The sequence below is a fragment of the Sparus aurata genome, chromosome 13 (assembly GCF_900880675.1).
Source record: "Sparus aurata chromosome 13, fSpaAur1.1, whole genome shotgun sequence".
In the NCBI taxonomy this organism is placed as follows: Eukaryota; Metazoa; Chordata; class Actinopteri; order Spariformes; family Sparidae; genus Sparus; species Sparus aurata.
The window spans coordinates 31,403,969-31,431,113 of record NC_044199.1 but is presented as its reverse complement, the minus strand read 5'-3'; the positions used below and the strand labels follow the sequence as shown (position 1 = coordinate 31,431,113).

Sequence of the window (27,145 nt, the reverse complement as noted above, 5' to 3'; positions counted from 1 at the left end):
AAATGGATTTCCCAGAAATATGGATGGAGGGTGGATCCTGGACCAGAATAGACAGCAATAACTTTGGGTGTGGATCTAAATGAAGGGACCAAGATTTTTTTATGGGGCATTTTCATTACTTTCTCAGGGAATAATGCATATTTGCGGGTTATTAACGTGGCTGGTATCTATGAGTGAGTACAAAAGAGAGCTGTGGGACCTTGACGGAGGTATGCACCCATCAAGGCACAGTCATGAGACCCCTGTGGGATGTTTGTGGTGGATCTCGGTCCTGTATGCAGGGCTCGTACGGGTGCTTGAAATCCTTGAAAGTGCTTGAATTTCAACGTTGTGTTTTCAAGGTCTGAAAAGTGCTTGGATTTTAGTTTAAGTGCTTGAAAGTGCTTGACATTATAACTCTGTGTCTTTTACAAAATTGGGATCAGACTGGATAATTAATTTCTGAAGTTTTTGCTATTATAGAATATAATTTTAGATGTTTACAACATAATGCAATGTACATAATTGTGATAAAAAGTGAAGAAAAAAATCACAAGTATTTATATTTCTTTAGACACGTATTTTACCCCAGCAGTAAGGTGCTGGAAAATCTTAAAAATGACCCTTAAAAGTGCTTGAAAAGTGCTTGAATTTGACCTTAAAAAATGTGTACGAACCCTGTGTATGTCGGAGCGTGGGGCCAAAATGGATCGGAATTGTGCCGACACTTCCAACAGTTGTTATCAAATTGGGATGTGGGGAACTGACACACGGGGCGCACTGCCATCGACGAGTGCAGTCGCCATCTACAACAGCATTTCAATGGGTGGTGCATGTCAAGTTACAAGATGATAAATGTTATTCACATCACCTTTCAGCGGTTTTAATGTCTGATCAGAGGAAGAGTTAGTCAGGAAGAGCGCTAGTCAATAGAAGACTAAAAGACCTTCAACATAATAGGAAAAGAAAACACTGAAGGCACAAAGAGAAGGCTCAACTAAGCATCGGAAATGTAAAAGCAATATATATATATATATATATCCGTGTATCCATGTATCAATGTATTCCGTGATCCTCGGTTCAGGTACTTCACACCTCTGCCGCTCAGCTCTGAGCATTTGTTTTGTTTTGATGTACAGTAGCAGCAGCTGGTGGAGCTCAGAGAGGAGGAGCGTGACAGCTTCACAGTGAAGCTTTATCCTTCAGTTCTGGTTCACTTAGACTAAATACAGCCCAGATGGAAAGAACAGACATGTTTGTTTAGTTTTTTTTTTCTTTTTCTTTCACTAGATGGGGATGAACAGCAAAGGAGGAGCCAAGGAAAATTGGATCAATTCTTAAAACTTATTAGAAAAAAATAAATAAAAAAAAATCAAACATAGAGCTTGTTCTGACACTTTTTCATACCGCGACTTTCTCATGCGAGATTATGCGCGAGGTTTTGACCGGTCCGGATGTGCATTGTATTAATATGTAATGAGGCGCGCGTTGATTGGCCGCAGGAAGGACAGAGCCGGAATGGGGGGCGAGCCTGCATGCACACAGACTCCACAACATAAACAGCCCGCTGTCATGGCGCACACACTAAATGACGAACCTTACGGAGTTCAGGCATTTATGTACGAGCCGGAGTCGGAAACCGAACGGGAGAGTGAAGAGGCAGAGACGGTGGAAGAGACACGTTTACTGCAGGACGTCTCTGAATGGTAAATTCTTTGTTTTTTCCTTCTTACTTTTCACACTCGTGTTTTACATGTAAGACCTGAGTTTTAATGCTGGCGGTCACGATGTATGGCGTGAAAATGACAGAGAAATAAGCAGATTTCAAGGAAAAAGGAATATTGTACATATTTTTAAAACAAATGCCTCTTTTTGGCGTCCAGCAGAGTGATTTTAGGTGTCAGTATCTATGCCAGTAACAGCTGCACACACTTAAAATCCACAGGAAACCAAACACTTAATGACCTACAATATGCTGCCTAATAGGACCATGACATTTATAGATTACTAGACAATAACAATGACTTTTTTCTCATTATTTGCATCCTGAATTGACAACCAAGTCAACTACAATGTAACTGCAAAACCTCACCAAACGTTTGGCCTCATTACCAACGAAGTGTGTTAAACAGAGATCGCCATGAAGACAATCGAAGCGAATCAAAAAGCAGAAGGAGACAAGAAGATCAAACTTTATCATGAATGGACCGTGAAGGAAACACACAAGATGTATGTCACTGAGCTGTAAATGGAACCGGACGGTGGGAGCATTAAAGATAGAGACATTTAACATTTAATGAATTACTGTGGAAAAATGAGTGGTGCAACTCAAATATGCATCACACAAGGATTCATGTCTCTGCACTTCATGCTGGTTGAACTAATCCCTCCCTTGAAAATGGGACTTAAACGACTTCCACTTCATGCAGCTTCAATCCTTTTGTCTTGCTTTTCGATGACAACTCCAATTCATCAGCGCCAAGACGCACACACACACACACACACACACACACACACAAACTCATTCGAACAAGAGCTCGTTGCAAATCAAAAGGGCAAAAGGTGACTTACTATGGTGAAGTTCATGACCTTGAGGATCCAGATAGTTAGTGCCAAGTTGATCAGGATCAGGATCATCAGCAGCAGGACGAAGAAGTAAAGGCAGCGTTTCCTCCAGCCGTATATTCCCACTTTGTACACTTGTGGTTTCTCTGAACTCTGGACATTGTTCCTATGAGTGCACTGTTCCTGGGTCATCTGAGAGGAGACAGGGAGAGAAAAGGAAGAAATGATTATGGCTGAGGGCAAAATCTGGACCTCTGTGGTGATTACCGAGACAAAGACTCAATCAAACTCGACCACTGAGACGTTCAACAATCCTGAAATCTTTTAAGAACTCCCCAAAAGTTTTGTTCCGTCGTGTTTTTCTCCCTCCTGAACTTTTTTTTACTTGGTTAGCCTCGGAGCCAGTTGCCTTCGAGTTTGTCTGGACCCGGACTTCAGATCTCAGGGGGGGTCAGCTCAGTCTGACATGAGAGTGATCACTGATGGTGACCGAACTGGGACTGAACACAGCTTCAAAGACTTATGGAGGTTTGACAACAGGGGATGCAGTACAGAGGTGATTTACAGCGACTCTAAGAAAGACTTTTATTCGGAGACGACAAGACACGAAGGGCAGGAACAGGAGAGACACGCAGACCTGGAATATTTTCCCATCTTACTCTGTGAATTAAAGATTTATTTTCACCACACAAGAGGAAAGAAAAACCAAGACTGAATTTATCTTGAATTCACAGAGTGTAAGGGTGTATTTTTCTGTTTGGTAAGGAAAATAAAAGTAAGTCTAAACCACTTCTGCACATTATGTGAGTTGTTTTTGTGTTAATTTATCACAATAACTACAGAGGCTGTCAGACTATCACCTCTTGCTGGTGGTACTATGAGGAAGGATCGGCCGGGGCTAGCTGGTTAGCATGCTAACTTCAGTAGACATCTCTGCAACACACACACAAAACTACAAATCCTGGTTACATCTCAACGGTTTACACCACTCTTACTGATCTAATTAAAACTGATCAGCAACACAGCTTTGAATATATGTTTTAATCAGTTTCCTATTTGGCTCTTTAGCTGCTAAATGCTTCACCGTGTTCACCAGCTAGTTGTCCACTTTATCCGTCAGCTGTTTGCTGCTAGAATGCTGCTTGCGAGTCAGAACAGCACAAATTTACAGTGCTCTCTTTCCTCTTTTCCTTGTCTGGCTGTAATATATTCAGCCATTATTGAACCCATTGAGCCTCCATGTTGGAGCCACCCATGATTGCTTGGAGATTTGTGATGCTGCTGCAGGGACTCTGTGGAGGATGAACTTAAGGGATAAGGGATGGGGCCCGACTGATCATTAGCACAAATAACATGTCATAAACATTCCTTTCACACACTCCACTCCACCGCTGACCAGCCACTCTGTTTGGGCGCGATGAAAGACAGTTTCGTTAGCAATTGCGTTGATTGATTGCCTCATAAGTGTTCTGTAACTCCATTATTCCCCCTCTGCCCCCGTTGATGTGCTGATAGTGCCGATTAATGATGATTATAATTGTCTGCCTGTGAAGACGAGGAGGCATTGTTCACTTCAAGCGCCATAATAATGGCCTAATAACTCTGTGGAAAAATACAATTTACAATCGGCCGTGCTTTGGAGTGCGCGCCTCAGACTACCAAAGCCAATCGTTTCTGACAACCACACACATTTCCCGCTAACTGAAACAAATGGCACAAGACAGGGCCCCGGTGAGAAAGTGCTGAAAGCCACAGAGGAAACTCCAAAGCACCAGTCAGCAAAACAAAAAAAAAAAAAGGGAAATCTGATTGTGTACGGTCAGATTTGAGTTTTTGTTTGACGGGAGATGCAGAGAGATGAAGAGGCGTAACTCTGTGATGTCTAAGCTGATAGTACAAAAAAAAATGATGTGAGAGTAAACAGAGCTAAAAGAGGCAAGAGAGTGTTTTTTTTCCTGAGATAACTTTAAAGTTAAAGCTGACCAGGGTCCCCTAGAGGCTGCAGTGTTAATCATGCCATGCAGGATGAAAGTCTTAGAGCGAAGCAGCAGTGACTTTGCTGGAGCGTTATCAGATTTAGTGCTGAAAATGTAAAAAGTTTTATGGCGGTTTTTCACTTTCTTTTTTTTCTGGCAGCTCTGATGAGGATCTATTTCTTTAACTCCCCTTCACAGCTCTGATTGGCTCGGCCGATTTCTCAACCAGAAAGCAGCCATCAGTGAGCGCAACACCAGACCTTTCTCAACCTCCAGATAAAATGACGATGAGGAAGAGGTCGGCGGGTCGTTAGATGAACAAAAACGATCAAATACCTCGACAATTTGAACATTTATGCTACATTCATACTTGTCAACCCCCCTGATTTTCCCAGGAGACTCCTTTTCGTCTCCTGATTAAAGTTTTGCACCTTTTTCCCAATTTTAAACACTTTGTGAAGGGGGCATGCAGTCGACATGAATTTCCGTCTTATGAAAAGTTTTGAAGGAAGGAGGCGTGCATTTTGTTGAATTTGCCACTTCAATCACGAGGGTGGTCGTTTAATCAGGACTGTGCGTCCAACATGAAAAGCTTTTGCAGTGTACTCGCTATTTTGTTCTGTTGTTATTCTCAAAAAAATCACCCGAATGCAGAGAGTCTTAAACTAAACTTTTTTTTCTGGGTAATAAGATCCTCCCTATTTTTGGGGTCTCACGATTGGCAAGTTTGAACACATTATGCACCATTTACATTGCAAGAAGGATACAAAGCAAGAGACCACTGTTTATGGGGACATTTAGACGCTATCTTTGGTGTCTCAAACCCTTAAATTCCACCAGATCCGTGTTCGGTCCGTCTCTGCTCCACCATGGCACTCCAGTCTATGTGTTTACATCCACCGGCTCCGCTGCGTTGCGTATCTACTCCATTAAAGCTTGAAATCACAACATATTATTTTAGGGCTTGAATATCTGCACCAAATTTCATTGCAACAGCTGTGGTGATCTTCAACTAATCAACTAATATGCTGTTTAATAATCAACACCCTCCTTTAGAAATATCTCCGACTGATCAAAGAGTTTAGAAGGAGCACCCGATCACTCGAGCTTTTGTGTTTTCATTCAGACCAATTCAAAATCAAACATGAATACAGCGACAAACAGCTGGATGAGGCAGAAGTAACTCAGCCTGTTTGAGCAGCGCTTTGGCAAAATCCTCCTGGAGCAGCAGCCTGCGGAGAGGGGGATTAATAACACGTCTGATCCGACATCACACTTTTTCTTCTCTGTCTCAGACACCTGCCTCAGCACAGAGCTGCCAAATGTGTCGCCGCGGCAGACGGAACAAAACGCCGTCCCGTCCGATCACACGTCTGAACAGGACTCGGTTCAGCTGACATTTGTTTACAACCGAGAACTTTGATTATGAAAAATCCACGCGCGAGATACAAGAAGACTGACGGACAGGTTTTCCATTTCCTCTCCCCGAGATTTTGTTTTTTGATTTTTTTTTCTTGCGCGGTGTGACAGTCTCAGATAACTGACCCTGAAACTGATATGAAGCTAAAAAAAAAATCTTCAAAATGAAACAGATCATGTCAGGGAAATTTTGCAAAGCCGGCAGCAGCGAGAGACAACAGAAGTCATGCAACATTCAAGCTCTGAGAGAGTTCTGCAGAACAGTTCATCCTTAAAATGCAAAAAGAAAAAGGAAGGTTTATGAAAAAGGCCCCATCAAATCCTCGTCCTTGAAAAGAACAGCTGAATAATCGAGATCTGACTTGTTTTTTGTCTGTTTACTAAAACTTAATTACTACATATTTGCAGCACTCCTACTGGAGACAGTGCTGTCGAATGAACGGCAATTATAGCAGTTTGTAGTCATAAAAATAAGGTAACCTTGTAATGAAACTGTCATTTGTTTAAATAAGAGCTTTTGTGTAACCATTCATAAAAGAAAAACACTTTCACGAACATGAAATAAAGCAAATTGAAAAATATCCTTAAAGCCGGTGAAAGAACAAAGCTGGAAAGAATAATTAATAATAAAAGAGCGAATACTGCCGCGGCTGCCAAGAGTCTGCAGGTGTTGTGGGGAGAACAGCGTCAGCAGCTTGGCAGGCGAGACACACTCAGTGACACCGACATCAGAGTCACCTGCTCACATAATTACGATGGAGAAGTGTGTGTGTGTGTGTGTAGATGTGTTTCGTTAATACTGGTAATTCCTCTCCAAACATCTCCCAGTTTGCAGAGAATAATAAAGGTACGCTGGCTGCCTCCAGCATCGCATGTTTCCTGCTAACTGCTAAAATAGCAGCACAGCCGGCAGGAGACAATGTCGGCTGTCAGTGTTTCTGCAAACCGGTGATGTGTTCACGGCGTGTGCATGTCATGGGCGACGCACCGTATTGATGTTTCCACAATGTGTCATCATCATCATGTCACATTGCATGTTTACTGACGGGAGGTCGATGGCGCCGATGGAGGTGAAGTTGTAGGCGGTGACGACAGTTCGAGACGGATATTTTTAAGCATCACACCGCTGGGTATATTCAAGGCGACGCGAGGATAACTTCCACGTGTGTTTATGGATATTTTTGATGGGAAGGAAATATATTGCATCTTTTGTATCTTTGGTTGGGGTTAGTTTGGGATCAGGCACAAACAGCTACCGAGTTAGTTAGAGAAACATTGCGGTTTGGTTTGAAATAACTACTTAATTAGGACGAGAAAAAATGAAAAAATGATGGCCGGGGGGGAAAAGAAACCGATGCTGACTGTCTGTAAGAGGGAGCAAGACAATTAACTCAATGAGCTCCGGCGCATCACGTCAGCTTTTCTCGGCGAGGCCTGACGGAGAGTCGCTGAGCGCTGAGCGCGCTAGTCGTGCATATCTGTAGCTATTTTTAGCGCTTGGTTTTGTGTCTGTGCCAGCGCTGGAGACCGGGCTGCGACAGAGTGACAGGTAGCTGTGAAGTTAGCTCCTGTCCTGTCTAACTTGACTTTTAGCACATTCGTCCTCTCAAAGTGTTTTCCCTTGTGTATTTTACTCACAGTAGCTCCCAGAGGCAAAACACACACGGGGCTGGAGGTAGCAAACCGAGCTCATGGAGTCCCTCGCCCTCTGCCACACTGACACTCCACCACACATGTCCACGGATCAGCGCATCACACTTTCTCCCCCCGAGGCTAACGGTGATGAGATCTTTGGCTGTGAGCCATCCTCGCACATGGACAGCAGGGTGTTTGTGCTCAATGTGGCTCAGAATAGAATAAAGCTGGAGAGTATCATCACACATGGGAAATGCTCCCACACTGAGCCGTTAGCAGACAGTTTGGCTTAATGCAACTTGACCTATAGACCAAAAGTGTAACTGGTCCGAATTAACCCTTGACATTCCTATTAGAGACCAAGTTTCGTGTAAACTTCATTGAATAAACATTAGTCAGCAGCCCAGTGAAGATGCTCCTTCAGCACCAACGCGGATATTTACACATTCTCCCCAGATGTAAAAAGTACCTTCCCCCTGTACTCGACACTCGTTCTAGCAGAGCACCTTCACCTTTCTTTAAAATTGAAATAAATCCAACTTTTATGGACTGCAAATTTGATAGATGGTTTAAACGCACCCTCTGCAGTCGCTTACACCCTCTAATCAAACATCCAAACACAATAAACAAATCAAAGATAGTTCTCAGAGTCGGTTTGATTGGTTTCTTATTTCCACATGCTCGTTTCCCGTTCGCTCACAAAGTGTACCATACATCAAAATAAATGTACCGCAGTAATGAAATATAACGGCTCTCTCCTCCGCGCTTTCGACAGACTCTCCACTTCATGCACAAAGAGTACTGATAGCTTTCCAATATACTCCTGGGCTACAGGCTGACTGAGAGAAGAAAATGGTGCTTGGTTACAAGCTAAATAATGGCCACTCTCATAAGAGTGGAGGTGTGTGTGTGTGTGTGTGTGTGTTAAGAAAGCAGAGTTGAAGAGCCAGGGAGGAAGAAAATAAGTGGCAAATTGGAGGCAAATCAAATCATCGGCCTTTGAGTCTTTTTCCCTCCACTGCTGCCATCCAACGGTGCCGCTCATTCAGCCAACTATTCATTCAGAGGGCCCGAAGAAAACCCAATGGTCCAAAAACAAAGTCTGTCTCTGATTAGAGAAAGAAATGAGGTTTTACAAAATGTTATTGGTTATTCCTGCTGCCAAATAGCCAGGCAGCTCCCCCATTAGGACTTATATAGACAACATGTGGATCGGTACCAGGGCCCGAGGGCGGCTGCCAATGGAAACGCCATTACTGGGGCTCGCACGCCTCCAAATGTAGGAATGTACAAAATGGCCGTCGGCCAGAGGGAGTTTTTACTGGCCATTTCAATCTGCGGGTGAATGGGCAAGTGGAGAAATGTGATTGGCTGACTGAGAAGTTACTAAACATTTACATGTTTGTCGGTTACGGGTGATTGGACATAATCTCCAGTAGCCGAAGACTGAGGCAGAAGCTGCTACATGCTAACAGCTAACAGGTGTTTATGTGGGAGTCAAGTCTCCTCCAGTCGTGACTCTTTCTGCCTCTGTTCACCAATATATGTTTGTTGGAAAGGCTTTTTCGGTTTACTGCTCTTACATGTGTTGGGTTTCTATAATGCGTTGTGCACTTGCCATTAGACAGCACTGAAGGGAACCAGCAGCTGAACGCTTCCCGCCACTCCTCAAGTGCTATTAACTGTCCTGCTCCTCCGTCGACAGAGTCCCTGGAGCAATTCTTTTTTTTTATTGTATGGTTGAAGCACCAGAACTTCACTTTTTTTTTTTCTTTTATAACCTTCAACAACAACAACAACAACAGAGAGCAGCAGTGAAGCGGTGCAGGCGGAGTGGAAGGAGTCTGATGAAACCCTGATGAAAACCACCCCGCCAAAAGAAACCGCATGTTTTTTTTTATTTAAAGATGGACCCTTTCAGAAGAAGAGGACGAAGAGGAAGAGATCACATCTCTCGTAAAAAATATGCACATAAATACGTCTGCAAACAAAATCTTCAACTCGTATGTTTATGCTACTACGAGTGCTATTACGAACACCGACAACCTGTCTGATCGTCCGACTGCAGTTCATCTTAGCGACTCAGAATAATAAACCACGCTTCTCCTGTCGAGTTCGTGCGGCAGACTCACCGAGATAAACGCTTGTGTATTTACGGTGCTCGGCTTTTCTGACCCCTTATCCTGAGAGCGCCGGCCACGCTTTTGCCTTTTTGTCCCACTTTGTCGCCCCTCATTAACACCGAGAACGCACTCTCGCCTCGGCGCTCCATTTGTCGAGCGCCGCAGCCGCTTGCTGGCCCGTTACAGATGAGATAAGTGCGGTTAACGCGTACAGATGCTGAAAAGGTCACAGAATAACAGTAAACAATTTAATGAGCGGTCCGACCTGTTTGGCGTCTGACAAAGCCTCTTTTCGGTGATTAAACAAAAAAGCTGTAAGAAAACAACCAATAACGGTGTTTAATTCGGCCGTACAGGCGTGAGGCCGGGCCGGGCCGGGCCGGGCCGCGCCGCGCCGGGCCTCGGGCCAGGCTTGACTGGAGGGCATCATGAATACTTAAACATCTGAGTAACTTCAGGCTCTGTCTGTTTCTCGCGTACAAATGTAGATAGCATTTTCTCCTCTCTGTTTTATAAATGGCTTTAGTATGCCTGTCAACAGCAGTGTTGAGCACGTGATTAATACAAATTGCCGAGGCCTGCAGTTGTTTGCCCCTCTGTGACAGATATGCAGCCATTTTCCACTCCCAACCTGTCAAATATGACAGCTGGTAAGCGGTCCTTCATTTCTGTGCTTGACGCTGAATGGAGCGCTCCAGCGTCTCCCCTTAAATTTGCATCAGGTGGTTAAAAATAGGAGAGTGATGAGCCTTGTTTCATCTCACGTCGTGGTTACAGAAAGCAGAGACAGAAATGCGTCTCTGATTAATCTGATCTATTTGTTTCACTTAACTTCCCTTAACAAAAAAGTCGTTCAAAGACTGAAATAAAAAAATTAAAAAGTTAATGAAAAGCCGTTTAGGGGGAATAGAAAAACTAGTGGCCTAAAACTTCTCCCTTCACATGCATTGGAGGTGAATGGATTTTGGTCCCCGATGTTTACAGCAGTGAATAATGATATCTGGAGAAAACAATTTGTCTCCCTCGCCACAGCGTCCCAGCTACTCCCAGATAATCTGCACAGCCTGCTGTGAGCGGAGCTACAGTCTAACACAAACACACTGACGGGTCTGTGGATTACCCAAATAAACTCAACACATCTTTTTTTTCCTCTCTTGTTTTTCAGCACACAAATTTAACTATGTCCATTTTATTCTGGTGGAGGCAAAACATCAGATATCTTCAGAAACAAAACTGTCTGCGCTCATTCTGTCACGACTTGACGTAGCTGGGGATATCTGTTTTATGTGTCCATTTAATTTGTATGAACTGGTCTTTTTGTCCCCTATAGATGTTGATCTGTAGCGCCCAAATCCTGCGCATGAATCGTGACATGAACTTTACCATACGTTTCTTATGCAGACTCATTTCAACCCAATCAGAAGGATGAATGTTAGCTAAGTACGTTTCTGCAAAACCACAAATTTAAGTTAAACCTGAACATTTCTTTATGTTGTAAGTTTACATTTGTGTAGGTTTTATTTTTTCTATGTTGTGCTCTTATGCTCTGGTTAGGTTTACGCACTTGGTTGGGGTCAGGAAAACATACACTTCTCTCTGTTGCTCAGATCACGGATGGGTGATACCACAGAGTCTAGAAACGTCTGCAGGTCTCCTTAAAATAACACACCTGGTTTCCGACGTGACATAAACAACTGGAAATGTCTCCGGGAGTCCCTAAAGATATCAGACTTGTTGGCTTGTACAGAAACAACTCCACCTCCTGATGGGAAAGGTGGCTAATACGCATATAATCTGAACGTGATATGCCACGTTTGGTGCAAATGTCAACCTGGAGCGTATCTGTGGTTTGCAGAAACATTAACTGCTAACATCAAATCCAGGCACCTGGGCTGTTGTACCACTGGATATTATTTGTTGAAACATCAGAACATGTTGGAACCATGTTCAAGCCAAAACGTGATCTTTTCCTAACCCTATCCAGAAGATCTTTTGGCTAAACCCTAGCCTCAATCTTAAAAGTCGCTCCAAACTGTAGAGCAGCTGCTAACTTCAGCTGAAAAAGTCTCCTCAGACCTCCGATGTGTTTCACAGAACAGACTCTCATCACAGATCCACCTGTTTTCTCTCTGTTTTTTTTTGCCGTTAAGCCCATAAACCCTGAGGCGATACTTCACCAGCATAATTAGCTCCTAATCTTTAATGTCACCAAAGCTAACAGGCTCTCTGTTAGCATGACTTTATTACGGACTTAAAAAGGTTTGATCATAAAGCACATAGAACCAGAGAGGACGTCATCACAGGGAAGCAGAAAAAAAGAAATCCCTGTGACATCACTTTCAACGGGAGAGAAAGAGAAGTGTCAGCAGAGGAGAGGAGAAGTCTGAGAGAAGCTCCGAGTGTGGCTCGGCACCCCGGGGTGATTTAAGAGGTGGCGGACTGCAAGTTGGCAGCGAAAACCCTCAAACAGGCCGAGACGAGAACGAGAAAGACAGGCAGAGAGAGAGAGAGAGAGAGGAAGGGAAAGGAAAGGAAGAGGGTGTGGAGGTGAGGAATGAGGAGAAGCAACAGAGGCAGTAATTTGAGAGGTAAAGATCAGGAAGCACTTCCTCTCCACAGCGTAGAGACGCTCCGGGGATCGACTTCCTCTGCGTGTGCCAAGGAAACGACTTCAAAACAATTCAAAACCAAAACTTACCAATGTGTTAAAACATGAGTTTTACTTTCCTTTGTTTTTGTTTGTGATTTCAAGAAAATGCACTGAAGCTCAGAACGATGAATGTTTTCTAGATCACTAGATACTTTCCTCGATTCTGTTATTTGATTTTGGTTTTTTTTTTTTTTTTTTATAGCTCACAGACACGAAACATTCAATCCATCAATCTCTAGCCAAAGCTTCCTTCAAATCATTTGCTTTGTGTTGTTAAATTAAGCGACAAATTGATTTTTTACGAGTCAGGAAATGATGAAAATCATCCTAAGTGACGATAACAGTAAAACGCCGCCTCGCAGTTTCACAGAAAAATAGCTTGCACGGGAAAAAAAAGGGTGTAGATTTTTTAAAACGGGCGGGTTGAAGAAATGTTTGGGGCGCGTGAGAGAGAGATGTAAAGAGTCCTCTTCGATCAGGCCGAGCGCGGTGACAGGTCAGAGCGCTGCTGCTCGCCTTTATCCCAGGAGAGAGACAGTGATGCTAAATTGCCTGTCTCTTTTCCTTTTCTCTCCCTCTCTCGCTCGCTCCCTCATTCCCTCTTGCTCTCTCTCGCCCTCTGTGAGAGGCTAACATCTTAATCATAATTGTGTCATGAGCCATAAACACTCATATGCTTGGCTGTGGAGGCAGCCTCGGGGGAAGTAATGGCACTGAATAATAACAATACGTTTATTTGCGGAGCACTTCCGTAAAAACTTTCCACATTTCGGTTAACATTCAATATAAAGTGACGGGACTGTTTCTCAAGTAGAATGGAGTCCAATTAAAAGAACATCAAGTTTTTTTTAGAAGATTTCTTGTCATCTAAAGTTTTAGAAACACGTTATCAAAAGAGTCTCACGTAACATAACTGTCGCTGTCGAAATGTGAGTTTCGAGACGTAAGACTGGTTTCAAGTGTCAGAATTATGAAAGTGGAAAAGTGACGCAGAAGAAGATCTCAGGAGAGAAACAGCGTGAGTCAGAGAGAGAGAGAGAGACAGTGGACGGTTCAAGACACGATGAACTACTGCTGCACTTTTAATCCGTCCACCGCGACAAACTGGTGAGTCGAGGGAGAGGGCCACGATCTAAAGTAGTCTTTCGGTTTCCCGTCCGTGCAAATTGCACAAGATGCAAAGATCGAACGACACAACACACGAGATGGACTCTGCTGCTGTGGTCTGTTATTTATCTGCTACACCAACACAGGGGAAATAACTCTATACAGCTTTTATGTTCCTTAAAGCCTGGACTAATGAATATCCAAATGCAGCTGCACCACTCTTGGTGGGTCATTGATCAACATCGATGCCTGAGAACTAATAGCTCACTGAGGAGCTGCAGCTCGACCTCGGGCTGGACGATGCGGCCTGAAAATTATAATGCCATCTGTCAAGGCTATATCATGAGACAGAAATTTTTTTAAAAAGCCCAAATGTCCATAAAAGCACACAGAAATGATGGGAATGGCAGACAAAATCAAATATCAAAATATTTTTGACCAAATACAATGAGATTTCTGATAAATAATCATCGATAATGTGGATATATTAACTGAGTGGGTCTGCTCTGTACCCTGGTCTGGGTTCATAAAGTTACATTTGACACTTGCCATATCTCTATGTAATATTTACGACAATATATAGACTCTTATCGTAAAAGCTATGTGATAATATACAGCCAAGCCCAAGTTTGAACAAATTCAGACCATTTTAAAACAAAGAGTCAGAGAGAGACACAAACACAAACATTTCATCCTTAAATTAAACTCTGAACACTAACCACACACAGTTTGTGTAACAACAGCTTCAGTCCTCGGACTCTTTGTTCAAATAAAGAAAAACGCCTCAGGGAGAGCTAGAGATGAGGGCCGAATAGACGTCCATGAGATGAAAATCTAAATATTTTTCAGGAAATATTTACATGATGAATTTCAGATGGAGTGCAGAAGTGTTTGGAGTGACTCATAAAGGGGTGAAAATGGTTTCCTGGCCCTAAAGGCTATTTTCATGTCATCCTCAATTACAGTGTGAAAGACAACAACTCCCATGACCCCACGCTACTTCAAAGCATCATCAAACACTGTCACCGTTTAGAATGAGAGACCCCAAATGGCAGAAATGACATACTGTGCGTTCAATTAGCATGATTCGTATTTGTGTTGGGTCTTGAGCGCTCTCATTAAGCGACTAATTGTGTGGTGAAGCGTTTAGTGGCAAAGGTAAGGTTGAAATGTCGGTTTGATGTGCGGCATCGTTCAGGGAGGGTAGGCCCCGTGCCGAAGTGCCTGGGCTGAATAAAGTGCCGACTCTATCAGTCAGTCAGTGGCGTGTCGGAGTTGTCTTTCACATTCGAGTGGTTTAAACATGTTAAAGCTCCTGTACGGTTCTCCGACTTGACTAAAAACTACATCCTGATGCGGTTTCAGGCCAACGGAAAGTTCTGCTCTGCGCTGTTAGATTAAAGTAGCGTTGGCACAAAGAAAAAGAAACCTCTCCAGTAGAGAAGTGGTTGGTTCAGTGCCTCGGTCTCAGTCATCTCTCAGTGTTTCCTTTGGTATTACACACAGGGATTGGCGGTGATCCAGAAAATATCAGACACCTTCCACTGGCTCAGCTGCCCGTCCGTTATGGCAGGATCTCTCTGCTTATTGGACGAGTCTTTGGGGGATTTTTATTTTTTTTCAGAGGAAGCTTGCGGATTTTCTGCGGCTCAACCAGATGGCACACAACTTCTCTTTCCAAAAAAACCCTCAGTAAATAAATATTAATCTCACAGCCAAAAGCAGCTTCCTGGAGACAGATCCTTGGATGCACGTCGGCGGTGGGTGCTGTGGGTTTTTCTGCATTTCTTTTGAGCGCAGCAGGGGTCTCTACCGACCAAAAACAATCTCTCTGGCTCCAAGTCAGGGTTCTGTATTTTATTAATTCCTCAGTAAAGAACATTTGCAAATGAGGCTATGCTATCGTTAATGCAAGATGGGGGTTTTTTATGACAGAAAACAGCGTAACTGCACTTTATTTTTCAGCGTTCTAGCAATCATCATTCGGAAGCATTCAAGCTGTGCCCATTGAAACGATAATATCCTCTCTTTTCTGATGTCTGTCCAGACTGAACTGATGTCGGACTCTTCACAACAAACTGCTTAAGTAGTATAAAAGTAAATACTCTAATGGTTTCAGAAGCAGCCTCACTTTGTGCCCGGAAACAATACAGCCAAAAAAAGCCACCATCGGGGCAAATTGTACACCACTAATGGCATTTAAAATAGCTTCCTTCCCAGCTGTCTACAATCAGTCACCATGGTAACAAAGTAGTGCTTGTGAAATTACAGGCCTCAATTCAAGAAGTGAAGGAAGAGTCTGAGGGGGGAAACTTAAAGTATCGAGAATTGTCAGCGTCTCCTGTGACTGCTGCATGAAAGCATATTTCATTTATTTTTCAAGGGTTTCTCTTTCTGAAGAGCTCTTTCACCTAAAGTGCTTCTGGTTTGTAGCACAAGTGGACACAAATACAAAAAAATCTGCTGAATCCCGTAGCGCCGCACATGACAGAGAGGAGGAGGGATTCAATAATACGATGCTATATAATATACAGTAAACATATATACTGTAAGAGAATAAATAACCAAGCATACAATAAGTACACAGACAGGTCTTTGACTTAACGGGCCTTGAATAAGGAGTGGAGGGGTCAGAAGTGTCCTTCAGGATCTGAAGATATCTTAAGATGCTGCTGAGATACTGGAGTAACTCCCTGGGTGACCAGCGTCTGAAGTTTCTGTTCATTTTTAGCTGTTAAGCGAAACCGGGTCGAAGGTTAGGACACTCCTGACATGGGGTTGAGGATTTATCTGCTTACTTTGAAGCTCTGGACTGGAAATGTGCTTCCAATAAAAACCACACAGGTTAAATGGAAGAGGATTAAGTCAATCTCAACACCCAAGAGACCACGAGGATATGAGTTACCAGTTCTACTTCTATTTCAGCATTATATTTAGCAAGTTAAATGCTGCGCTGTGTGAGCAGTCAGACCATCACACAGAGTTGGTTATAAACAGTCCTGGTATGTAACTGAAACAGACAGCTGTTGGATAATGAGATATTCAAATGACTCTTTGTGTTATCACAGATTGAGGCTTCATGTTTGACAGCATCAGCTCAAGCTCGTCTGCCCGGAGTCCAAGAACAAAAAACAGTGGGCAACTTGGGGCACCAACATGGAACATGGAATACAACAATGCTTTCATCGAAGATCACAGTTCTAAAGATATTAATTACTGAGTTTTAGTTGAACAAAACGTAAACGAGGATACAGAAAATCACAAAGGCTTTATGACTGCCATCCTTTGCAATAATGGTCAGAGCATAAAAATAAAGCCAACACCAACAGTCGCTTCTGGGTAGAAAACTGAATTGCACTGTGGAGATATGTGAAATCAGCAAACTTGTTTTATTTATGTTGTAATTTTCATATGTAACATTTAAACAGCAGCTTCACTCCTGAGGCTGTGAAACTTCCCAATTCATCCTCAGCACTCCAACTTGAAAACTTTTCTGACTTTTGAAAATTTTCTGACTTATCCGACCCCATGACAGGCATTAAGAGTAACTATAAATATCATACAGAAATAGAGAGTCTAATGGTCTCGTTTGCTTATGTCGGTCATATATCGGCATCAGTATGGTAGTACGCTATTCACCAGTTATAAACTCCTTATAATGAGTTTAATAAAGCAGCTAAATACTTGTTCCGCGGCTGTCCGACACCACATCAGTGCCAGATCATACTCAGTTTTAGATGCGTTAAAGAAAGAAATGCATCCTATTCCATTTACTGACTTTTTCAACTGTAACTGTAACATTTAAACCAAGCACACAGGGCTTTACATGACTGACAGTCACAGTCATGCCCAATTCATGCAAGCAAATGCCCATTGAATACAGAAGTTTTAAAACTCTGCCAATTTTTTTTTTTTTTTTAAGTTTTAAAATATACATTGTCACAAAGCTAAAACAGGTCATAAATGGACAATTTACTGCATCATGAATAATGTTAATTCTGATACTCTGGCTAGATCTTACTGATTTGGTAATATTTCTTTTTGTGACTTTGCAAGATTACTGTAATATGCTGATGGTGACACAAAGTAATCTTTGTTTTAGTTCCGTACCACTGGACTACACAGCAGCTTCACTCCCGAGGCTGGGAAACTCCCAAATTCAGCCTCACCATGAAAAGTAGTTTTAATTTTCTGACTTATCCAACCCCATGACAGGCATTAAGAGTTACTATAAATATTATACAGAAATAGAGAGTCTAATGGTCTTGTTTGCTCATGTCAGTCATATATTGGCATCAGTATGGCAGTACACTGTTCCATAACCAGTTATAAACTCCTTGTGATGAGTTTAATAAAGCAGCTAAATACTTGTTCCACGGCTGTGTGACACCACATCAGTGCCGGATCATACTCAGTTTTTGATGCGTTGAAGAAGGAAATGCATCCCATTCCATGTACTGACTTTAGGGATGCTGTGACATCTGCAAATTCAATAAGAGCAGGGTCAGTGATTTTGCACATTGTCTAGTTTACAGCCAAACAGACTGGTAATAGATGCAGCTCATGTAACTAAATGTTTATTTGGATGTATCGGGATCTTTCATCCGATGTGTAATTTCATTTAGACCTCTTTGCATTCATTTCCTCAGCCTTTGGGTCACCAGCTGACTGATGGATGTTTTGACTTCTCTGCACTTCAAACATTGTTTCCGGTAAACATCTGTGGTATTTACTGCATGCTGCGCTCATCTACCACATCATCATTATAGGTACTCGGCCGCAGTTGTCCATCTTCTCTGATGCACCCTGAACATTCATTGGTATGCACGCCGCTGCGCTGTTCGGGAGTCTGGCATCATTTAGAGCAACAATTTTTATGGTAAGTGCCAATCGGTCATGCTGTACTCTCTCAGGGACGTGATGGAGTTAAAAAGAAAAAAAAAAAGACAACAACAGCTCAGTATACAGAGAGAGAAACAGAGAAATGAGACACAAAAGTGGAAAAGACAGAGAGAGATAAACTGAGAGAGAGGCTGAAATACTTTGCAAGAACTTGCAGAATGAAATAAAACACAAAGGGAATGCAGGAGAGAGAGAGAGAGAATAAGGAGATGAGAAGAAACCAAGGGACAAAGGAAAGAGACAGAGGCACAGAGATCGAGAGAAAAAGATGTGTGTCCTCCAGAGAAAAGTGGGGAAACAAAGAGACGGTAACCTTGTAGCTGAAGTTGAAAATGAAAGACGGTTAAAGGAAGCTTTGCTTTTTAAATCTTAATACAGTATTCCCAGATCCTATGTATGATGAAAGATTTATGTTTTAAATAGCAGCTATGTTTTGAAAATAAACACTATTCTTATTGCATGTTTTTTCCTTAGACTGCAAAATGTATTCCTACGTGTAGTAGACTCAAAGCACTTGGTTAAAGATCCCCTCAGGACATGTTTTATGTAAAATGCTCGATGTTTGATTAATAATTTGTGTCTGATAGCGTTTTTCCACAAAAGTTAGATAGATAGAATTACTTTAATGATCCCAGACTGGGAAATTATTTAGATTTAAATTTAAATATTTAAATTTAAGTTAAATTATCCTTGTAAAATAAACATCCCGATCTATGACTATTAATTTTCTTTACTGCTGGAAATATGATGTCTCACTTCACTTAGTATTTAAGTTGTTTTTTGTGACTCCAAGCAAGACTATTACTACATCTATGAACTGTGTGAGAGTCTGAGGAGACCGGGGTGTAAAAAGTCCATCACCTTCACACCAGGATCCAGGGTATGCTTCCAGGCTGTGCTTCAAGGTCTGGCTCACTGTTCAAGGATAGGTTTGGTAAAATTCTGTTAGATTTAGGCAACAACAGCTCTTTGGCTAAGGTTAGGAAAATACCTTTTTTACTTAATGAAAAAGTCACAGAACTTAAGCCAAAGGATGAATCAATGATGCCCATGTACACAATCATACAGATTAAACGCCATCACTATTTTGCGGACTGCTGTGATATGGTGTTGGCAGGAATCAGATATGTGTGATGTGACAAACCCTGCTCACACGCCCTTCTCTTTTTAAGATCAGATTTTTCAATGAGCTCAGAAAAAAAGGGTGCACTTTGAGCAACGAGTATGAAAACAGCCCTCTAATGTCGAACTCTGCACATACATCAGTCTACACAGCGAAGCTCAAAATATCAGCAGGAGCTTGAAACACAAGTCGGGGTGTGTTAACTTTTTCAGTATCCAGTCCAAACCAGAATCTTTCCTTTAACTAAAGTCAGTGTTGCTAACCACAGTCAGCAGCTGTCAACGGCCTGTATTGCTTTGCTTGAGGAAATAATGGCCATGTTGGGTAATTCTGCAGCTCTGCCCCCCTCGTGTTTCATGCAACAGACTCGAGTTTGGATAGGGACACAGTCATACCATTAATATTCTAATTTCATATGGTTCTGATAATCCTCTGGCAGACCATAGTTTTCTTGCGCAGATGCTGTAGAAAGTCAGGACGATAAAAACACTGGTTGAATGGGGAAAAATGTTATTGGACATAATCTGGGGTTTTGCAGATCATTGACATCGACAGTCCTTTCTGGCAACAGAGTTGTGGGGAAAACATTGTACACAAGGCAGCAATGTTCCCTCCAAAATGTTATTTGCAAAAACATTTTGCTTAGGGATGCACAGAGACCACACTGGCCCCACAATATCCACAGTCCTCACAAAAATGCATTTTAAAGTTCAGCTGGAGCAATTACGAGGCTCTAGCAGTCTGAGCAGACCAAATCAGGAGGTTTATCTTTCTTTATTTAAATAAATTCAGTCTTTTTCATTTCCCTCATAGTGTTTTCTTGCTGAGCTGCAGTGAAGAGATTCTTCTGTGTATTCACATGCAGGGACAAAGCACATTAGGTAATAAATCTATATGCAGCTACTCGGACTTCAGCTTCAGCAGAACTTTATAATCCAATTTCGTTGAGAACAAGGACTGTGGACTGCGTCACACATGTACTGTTGAAGATTTAAAAAACGCAGTTTAAAACCTGCAGGGTTTAACAGATCGGAAACTTAACTGCAAGGCCACTGAGAATCTCCCTTGGACTCTTTCTTGTCACAAATCTGAGAGCACAAACTGCCACCAAACAACAATTACATGTTTGCTTCTAATTGGTACTGAAATATGACAAACACCATGCCAATTAACACAATATTAGAAATCCCTCACCATGCTGAGCCGTGGCTGGAGTCAACCTCAAAGTCACATGAACAGCAAATTAAAGAGAAAATATCTACTGTGAACTGTGAACATTAACAAAAAAAGCCACAAAAGATGGCCAGTTGTTGTTTTTAGGTGTTTCCTGCTGATGGTCGAAACTGCACAAACCTTTTCTGTCTCCTGGAATTTGCTGTCAGTGTGCCGGATGTCGTACCTCACCTTGACATCAGGTTTATCAGTCCAAACAAACAACAAGATGGATGCAGACCACTTAAAGTTCAGCTGCTTTTAAAGTGTTTAAGGATTAAGATTTTCTTCTAATCTGATCAAATGTTCCTCCGAACACCTTGAATGGCAGTTCTGACAAGTTAAGACTTAATTGGATTGCATTGTTTTGGGGCGTCTGATTGCGATACGAACATCAAGCATGTGTTGGTCTTTATTTACAACACCTTATTTCAAGACCGATAATTAGTTTTTAAATGTCTAATACGATTTACTCATTGGCTTACTTAAAGCTTTCTCGCGTAGACTGTTGATTGTTCTTCTGTTGTTGATTTTGCCTCCTGTTTAGATATGTAGGCTGTTTATCTTCCAGTTCTTAAGGATTAGTCAGTAATTAGTTTAAAAAGATATAGTCAGAGACAGAAACAGCCACAAGGATACAGAGAGAGAGCGAAATTAGCTGCCCTGTTTATTCTGCCACACAGGAAAGAGGACAGGAAAGAGGGAGGTCACAGGAAGTAGACACAAACTGGCTCAGATATCTTCAACTCAAAAGATTGAGAGGCATAAGGAGCATCTGTGAAATTAGCGCTGGACATAAACTACAGCTAAGGATGATAGGAACTTCAATTGTTTAGTAAGGTACTGGATATACTATCAATCAGGTCAGCAAATAAAAAAGAACACTGCTTCAATACCTGGTCATTTAGCAGCAGAAGTGCTTCAGAGGCTTACATTCGCAATCCTTTTATATCCCATCAAGGGAAGGAATGCATCTTTAAAAATATGTCAAAATAAGGGACTTTCATGCACATATCAGCAATAACAATGTAACATAAGCTAGCTAGCAAGTTAGCAACTAGAAACGGCACATGACAGGGAGTTCCCATAACCCTCAGTTTGAGGTTTGCCTCTGTAAACCTCTGGAGGGCCATGCAGCCGTAATAGTTTGCAATACCCCTCTATCCCAAAAAGAAATGGGTCACCCTATCCCAAGGCGTGAATGTGCAAAACAGAGGGGTAAGACCATGATGTAGAGTTTGTGTATTGAAAGTAAACTTGACATAACTGTTATATGAACAAAGAGCAAAAGTCGAGTATATCAAAATTCACAATTATCGGATTCTGAACAAGACAGACTGATTAATGAATCAAGCTGTACAATCTTGGACCCAAGCCCTGCCTTCATGTTGACACTGTGAGAAACACCATCAATTAGCAGATTGAAACCAACACGACGAGCCCAGTTCCATCAGAAACACATTCATCTGGGTGTCAGCAATCAGTCACGTCTATTCATATGGTGTAATTTGTCACATGAACAACAATTGTGTTGGGAGAAAGAAAAAAAGTAGACGAGAAGTCGTTTCCAGAAAGATTCTAATGGCATTTTCTGTAGTTATATAATGCTTCCAATTTGTGGCCGCAATCACAGACATCACACTGGACACAATTTGCAAGGTTATAAAAAAGATATTTCTCAGAAAAATAAAGCTACTGAAGACCCTGGTACAGCATGCTTATGAAGGTTCTCAGTCATCCAGGTCATGGTAATAATAAGCGTTGTATCGTAGGCAACTGGATGTTTTTTAGTTTCTTGAAGACGTTTCACCTCTCATCCAAGAGGCTTCTTCCGTTCTAACTAACTGGAGAGGAGTTGCAGGCTTTTACATTATGAGTGGGAGTTTCCTTACAGAGTTGTTAAGAACACTTGTGAGTCGTTGACCCAACTGTCCTTCATGGTGCTTGTCAGGTGAGCCCAGGTGTGAGTGGTTGTTAAGCTCCTCTATTGAAAGACGGGCGTTCCAGTTTGACATAGATGGATTCCTTTACTCCTCTTTCAAACCATCTGTCTTCTCTGGACAAGATGTCAGTCGACAGCATAAACTACATTACTCTGTTTATGCCTGAGTGTTTTGTCGCTAGGATGGACAAGTTTCTGCCTCAGCGTGTTGGTAGGTTTAAAGTGAACCAGGATATGATGTTGACCCAGGTGTCGTCCACATATCTGAACCAGTGGCGAGGAGCAGTTCCTGTCGAGGTGACCAAGTCTCTGCTCTACAGTATAAATCATGAAAAACACTCAGCATCTTTTTTTTTTTTAAAGTTTTAACTAAGTTAAAAGTTTTCTTTAAGTGTGAAAAAGTCCAAACTTTCAGTATCGCTTCCTGTTGGCATTATTTTTCCAAGCATACACATTCATAACCAGGACTGCTGATTGACCTGCGAGGTCTAATTATGTCTGTCTCGGTTTGACCGAGGTCTGAGGAGGCTGTAATGATGTGAAAAGACAGCAGGCTCAGCGCGGCCGTCAAAGTAAATAAGACCTCTCCGTCCTAATTGACCTGCCTGATGGCTGCATCACAATTTAAAAGAAAATAAATACGAAGGAGACTGTACGGGATGGACCGCGGGCGGTTCAATCGATAGTACAGACGTTGCTCATTAAATGTAAAATATCACACCGAGGGAATAGAGCAAACACACTGATATATTACAGATATTATTCAGCATCTCTGCATGTGCGGTTGTGTACAAAGTCATTCTGTTTTCGAGCGTTTAGATGCTATTTACCCTGCAGCAAAATGGCCACAAACAACGGGGGTGGGGTCATAATTTCCATGGAAATGACTTTACAGCCTCATGCCAAGCGGATGTGGGAAGAGGTTGGCGCGGCGCAGCTCGATTCCTGCTCCAAAGTCTAATCCCCAAATTATCACTCACTCAGCAAATCTCCTCTCCTCTCCTGCCTCACTTTTCTCCCTCTTTTGTTCTCCTCTTCTCAGACTCATCTGCCTCTCGTTTCTCCTTTCAAGCCCCCCCCCCGCCGCTCTATCTATCCATCCGTCTGCAGGAGGGCGGAGAAAATAACAGACACACTGTGTGACAGAAGAGGGAAATAAATCCCAGCAGTTTCAGTGAATGCCATCATGACTCAGATTTACCTCCACTGAAGAATGTGAGAGTTAAGTAAACAGACAAAACATATGTAATGTAGTGATAGAAAACACAAATTACCAGCTGCCATAGAAAAGACTGTTTTAAAGAGCAGATATGTTTGACTTCCATGTGCATCATGACATGCATGAAGTTATTTTTTGCACAGCTCAAACTGAAGGGATATGTATTAATTATTGAGCCTTAGAGGGGTTAGTAAGTGGATTTATTTGACCTTTTACAAGAGACATGCTGCCCGTTTCCCCCTATTTCCAGACTTTGAGCTAAGCTAAGCTAACCAGCTGCTGAAGGTAGCATCATGGTGTGAACTTTCTCATATGACTGTCGGCGGAGTAAATAAGAGAGAGCTCCCTCCCCAGACAGCTTATCAACCATTCACACCCAGGCTCACCTAGCTGTAGCAACCCTCATGAGGGCCAGTTGAGTCAACGACCCATAAGTGGCCCTAACGACTCTGTAAGGACACTCCCACACAGAGTTTAAAAGCCTGCAACTCCCCTCCAGCCAGTAAGAACTGCAGAAACCTTGTGGATGAGAGGTGAAACATCTTCAAGAAACTGAAACAAGTCCAGCTGCCTATGATACAGCACTTACTAACAAGCTAAAAGAGGCTAAAAAGCTAAGTGAGGACTAAATTGTTTTACACTTATTTAATTGACTGACCTTTTATTAGTGGACCTCTTGGTTCTGGCTACTTGCTTCCACAGACTCGTGGTCGTTCGGTTGCTGATAACCACAGGAGCTTCAAAGTCAGGACAGTTTGGCACTGCCGGTCTGTGCTGTTTACTCACTGTTTATGTCCCGTGTCAACAGGCAAAGATGTTTCACTGAGTGTTCTCCTGCAGTTCTCAGTAGCAACAAAATGAAAAGGTCTGATGAGTCATGCTTCACAATTTTCCAGGCGGGCCAGTTTTATGGTTGGAGAAAGCTCAAGTATGAGCGCCGTCCACAAGGCACATCGCCAGCTGTTAAAAATAGTGCCGTGTATGGGCAGCCATAGCGCTTAAAAGCTCAATGGCGTACTTGAGAGTGTGTTTCACACTCAGATGTACCTCTGGGGAAAATGTTAAACAGCGTTTCTGCGATCATTTCGATCACATCATGTGTCACAGCACATTAGAAACTGAAGCTGTGCACTTATCAAAGCTGACTTACCCTAACCCGAACTGACGAGGAGCGTGCGGTTGCGAATAATAAGTGGTCACGTCACTAATGCTAGCTAGCAGAAGTTAAATGTCAACAGAATCCAGTGTGCTTAATCCAGTTCCAGATTAAAAAGGACCCTTTTTGCTCAAGCAGCAGCCTGCATAAGAAAAAAAAAATAATAATCTATCTTTAATACCTGTTAAGAAAATCTAAGCTATTATCCAGCATGTTTCTCACTGATAAAACCAAACATAGCATACCTCAGAAAGCAGCTGCACATTTTGGATTTTACTCGTGGCTGTTTGAGCCTCTTTGACCTGACTTGCAATAAACACACGTGTGCCTACAGTCATCAATAATGTAAAATAACCGCTATAATCAACAGTATATATATCGACAGAAATCTCATGTTCTGCTTCTGGAACTTGTGAATGCAGGTCGGATTCAGTTACTGCAAGTGATGTTCTTCGATGGAAAAGATTTGTTCCGGACATGTGGCCTGGTGTTGAACATTAGTGATGCTTATAGGCAGCCATGCATGGCCAAGCAACACTATCCTCATACTTGAACAACTGATTAGGTCGAAATCAGCCATCCCAAAACACACGCAACATGTTTGTTATTCTGAACCTGCTGGATATTCTTTGTGAGACTGTACGTCTGCTGTGCCTTTTGTACCTTGGGTACAACTCAGCCACCACGTTTCAAACGGTGATGATTCTGAAGATAATTTTAGAAACGCTAATAACCGACTGATTTTGGAACCTCGCTGCTGGTTAGATGCTAGGTGTTGATCGGATGAGAAAAAGTCCTGATCTTTCTGAAGCGCGGTTCTAATGTGCCACAGTGCTGCTGCAGAGATCTGTTGGAAAGGATGAAACCTCCAGACGCTCTCAGCAGACAGCAGGCAGCTCTCAGCGGTGGCGGCGAGAGACTGTTGACTTTTGTAGCACTCGTGCTGGAATGTTGCTGGGTGGGCGGAAACAGTGCCAGAGTCACTGACAGCGCTCCGACGTGAGCCAGTGATCATGCATGAAAGTGACAAACAACGCCTGGCGTTATCACGTCTGCTGCCTGCGTATACTTGTAAAGTCAGGGACCTTAATACAGCAATAATAACACTCTTAAAGCTCATCATCATGGGCTTTATTCGAAAAAAATATATATCAAAAACAATAACTCCAACCAAATTTCATCCATTTTTTGCTGTGTGGTTGGTCGGGGCAGAATGGACTGTGTGGGTCTCTCCAAGCACGCCTGCTATTTTGATTTATTTATGTGTAGCAGCACTAAGTGCAAAAGGGCTGAGTCATAGGTGAATTTAAATTGGATGTGCTGATTAATAAAAAAAAACACTTTTGGCCACTCAAATCACTGCTGTCATCACTCTGAAACAGCTGAGCCAATCACCAAGTTTTTTTTTCGTCAAGCACACAGTTTTATGCTGATAAAGTTATCAGGTTGGTAGCGAGTTAACATCGCCCCAGACGTACGTACGTAGTCTCTGAAATGTCCATTTTAAAGAGAGAGTCTGCAAAACTCTCCATTGAAATGCCGTGAACTTGCTTTTCGCTGCCTTATTTAAATGAAACCTCCCACCTGCCTGTGCGTCTCCTCTCACCTGTACCCAAACGACCACACGGAAGGCAAAGTGAATGTCAAGCTCCAGAAAATGCCAAAACGCTCAAAGCTCTACCTGTGCTGATCCCGGCGCTGTCATGACAGTAGTTATCTGAATATCTGAATGGCAAATCCTCACTGAGAATCAAACATGTCAAGATCCACAATCCAGTCACTTAAAGTGGTGGACCAGTCAGCCGACAATGCCTTCCCTAAACTCAAAAACATACAAACTGTGGCACGTTTTATTTAGCATGCAATCAGCGGCTCATCTGAGGTTTCTTCCCATTTGTTCTTTGCTGCAGAATGATGATCATTATCTTATTTCGCAGCACAAAACGACACTCGGATGTGTGATCGAGATAAAAAAAATCCAGCGTGAAAACCTTTGTAAACTAATCTCCCCCCCGTCTAAGAAGAAACTCTGAGCATTTTTTTCAGAACAATGAGCCGTCAGACTAGACTGTTATTCGGATGTGATTCCCCATTCGATTGTGAATAATTAGGTTTTCACTCCTGCAGGGTTTCTCTC

At 42.4% G+C, this 27,145-nt stretch overlaps 1 protein-coding gene across 2 annotated transcripts in view; it reads right to left on the bottom strand.

Moving 5' to 3' along the window:
* The window catches only part of sgcd (sarcoglycan, delta (dystrophin-associated glycoprotein)), a 316,040-nt gene that overhangs the window by 113,059 nt on the left and 175,836 nt on the right, over positions 1-27,145 (bottom strand). For both annotated transcript variants that reach the window (XM_030438196.1, XM_030438195.1), the window contains one exon: positions 2,551-2,736. In XM_030438196.1, coding sequence (XP_030294056.1) covers positions 2,551-2,736 — 186 coding nt within the window. The remainder of the gene's footprint in view (positions 1-2,550; positions 2,737-27,145) is intronic.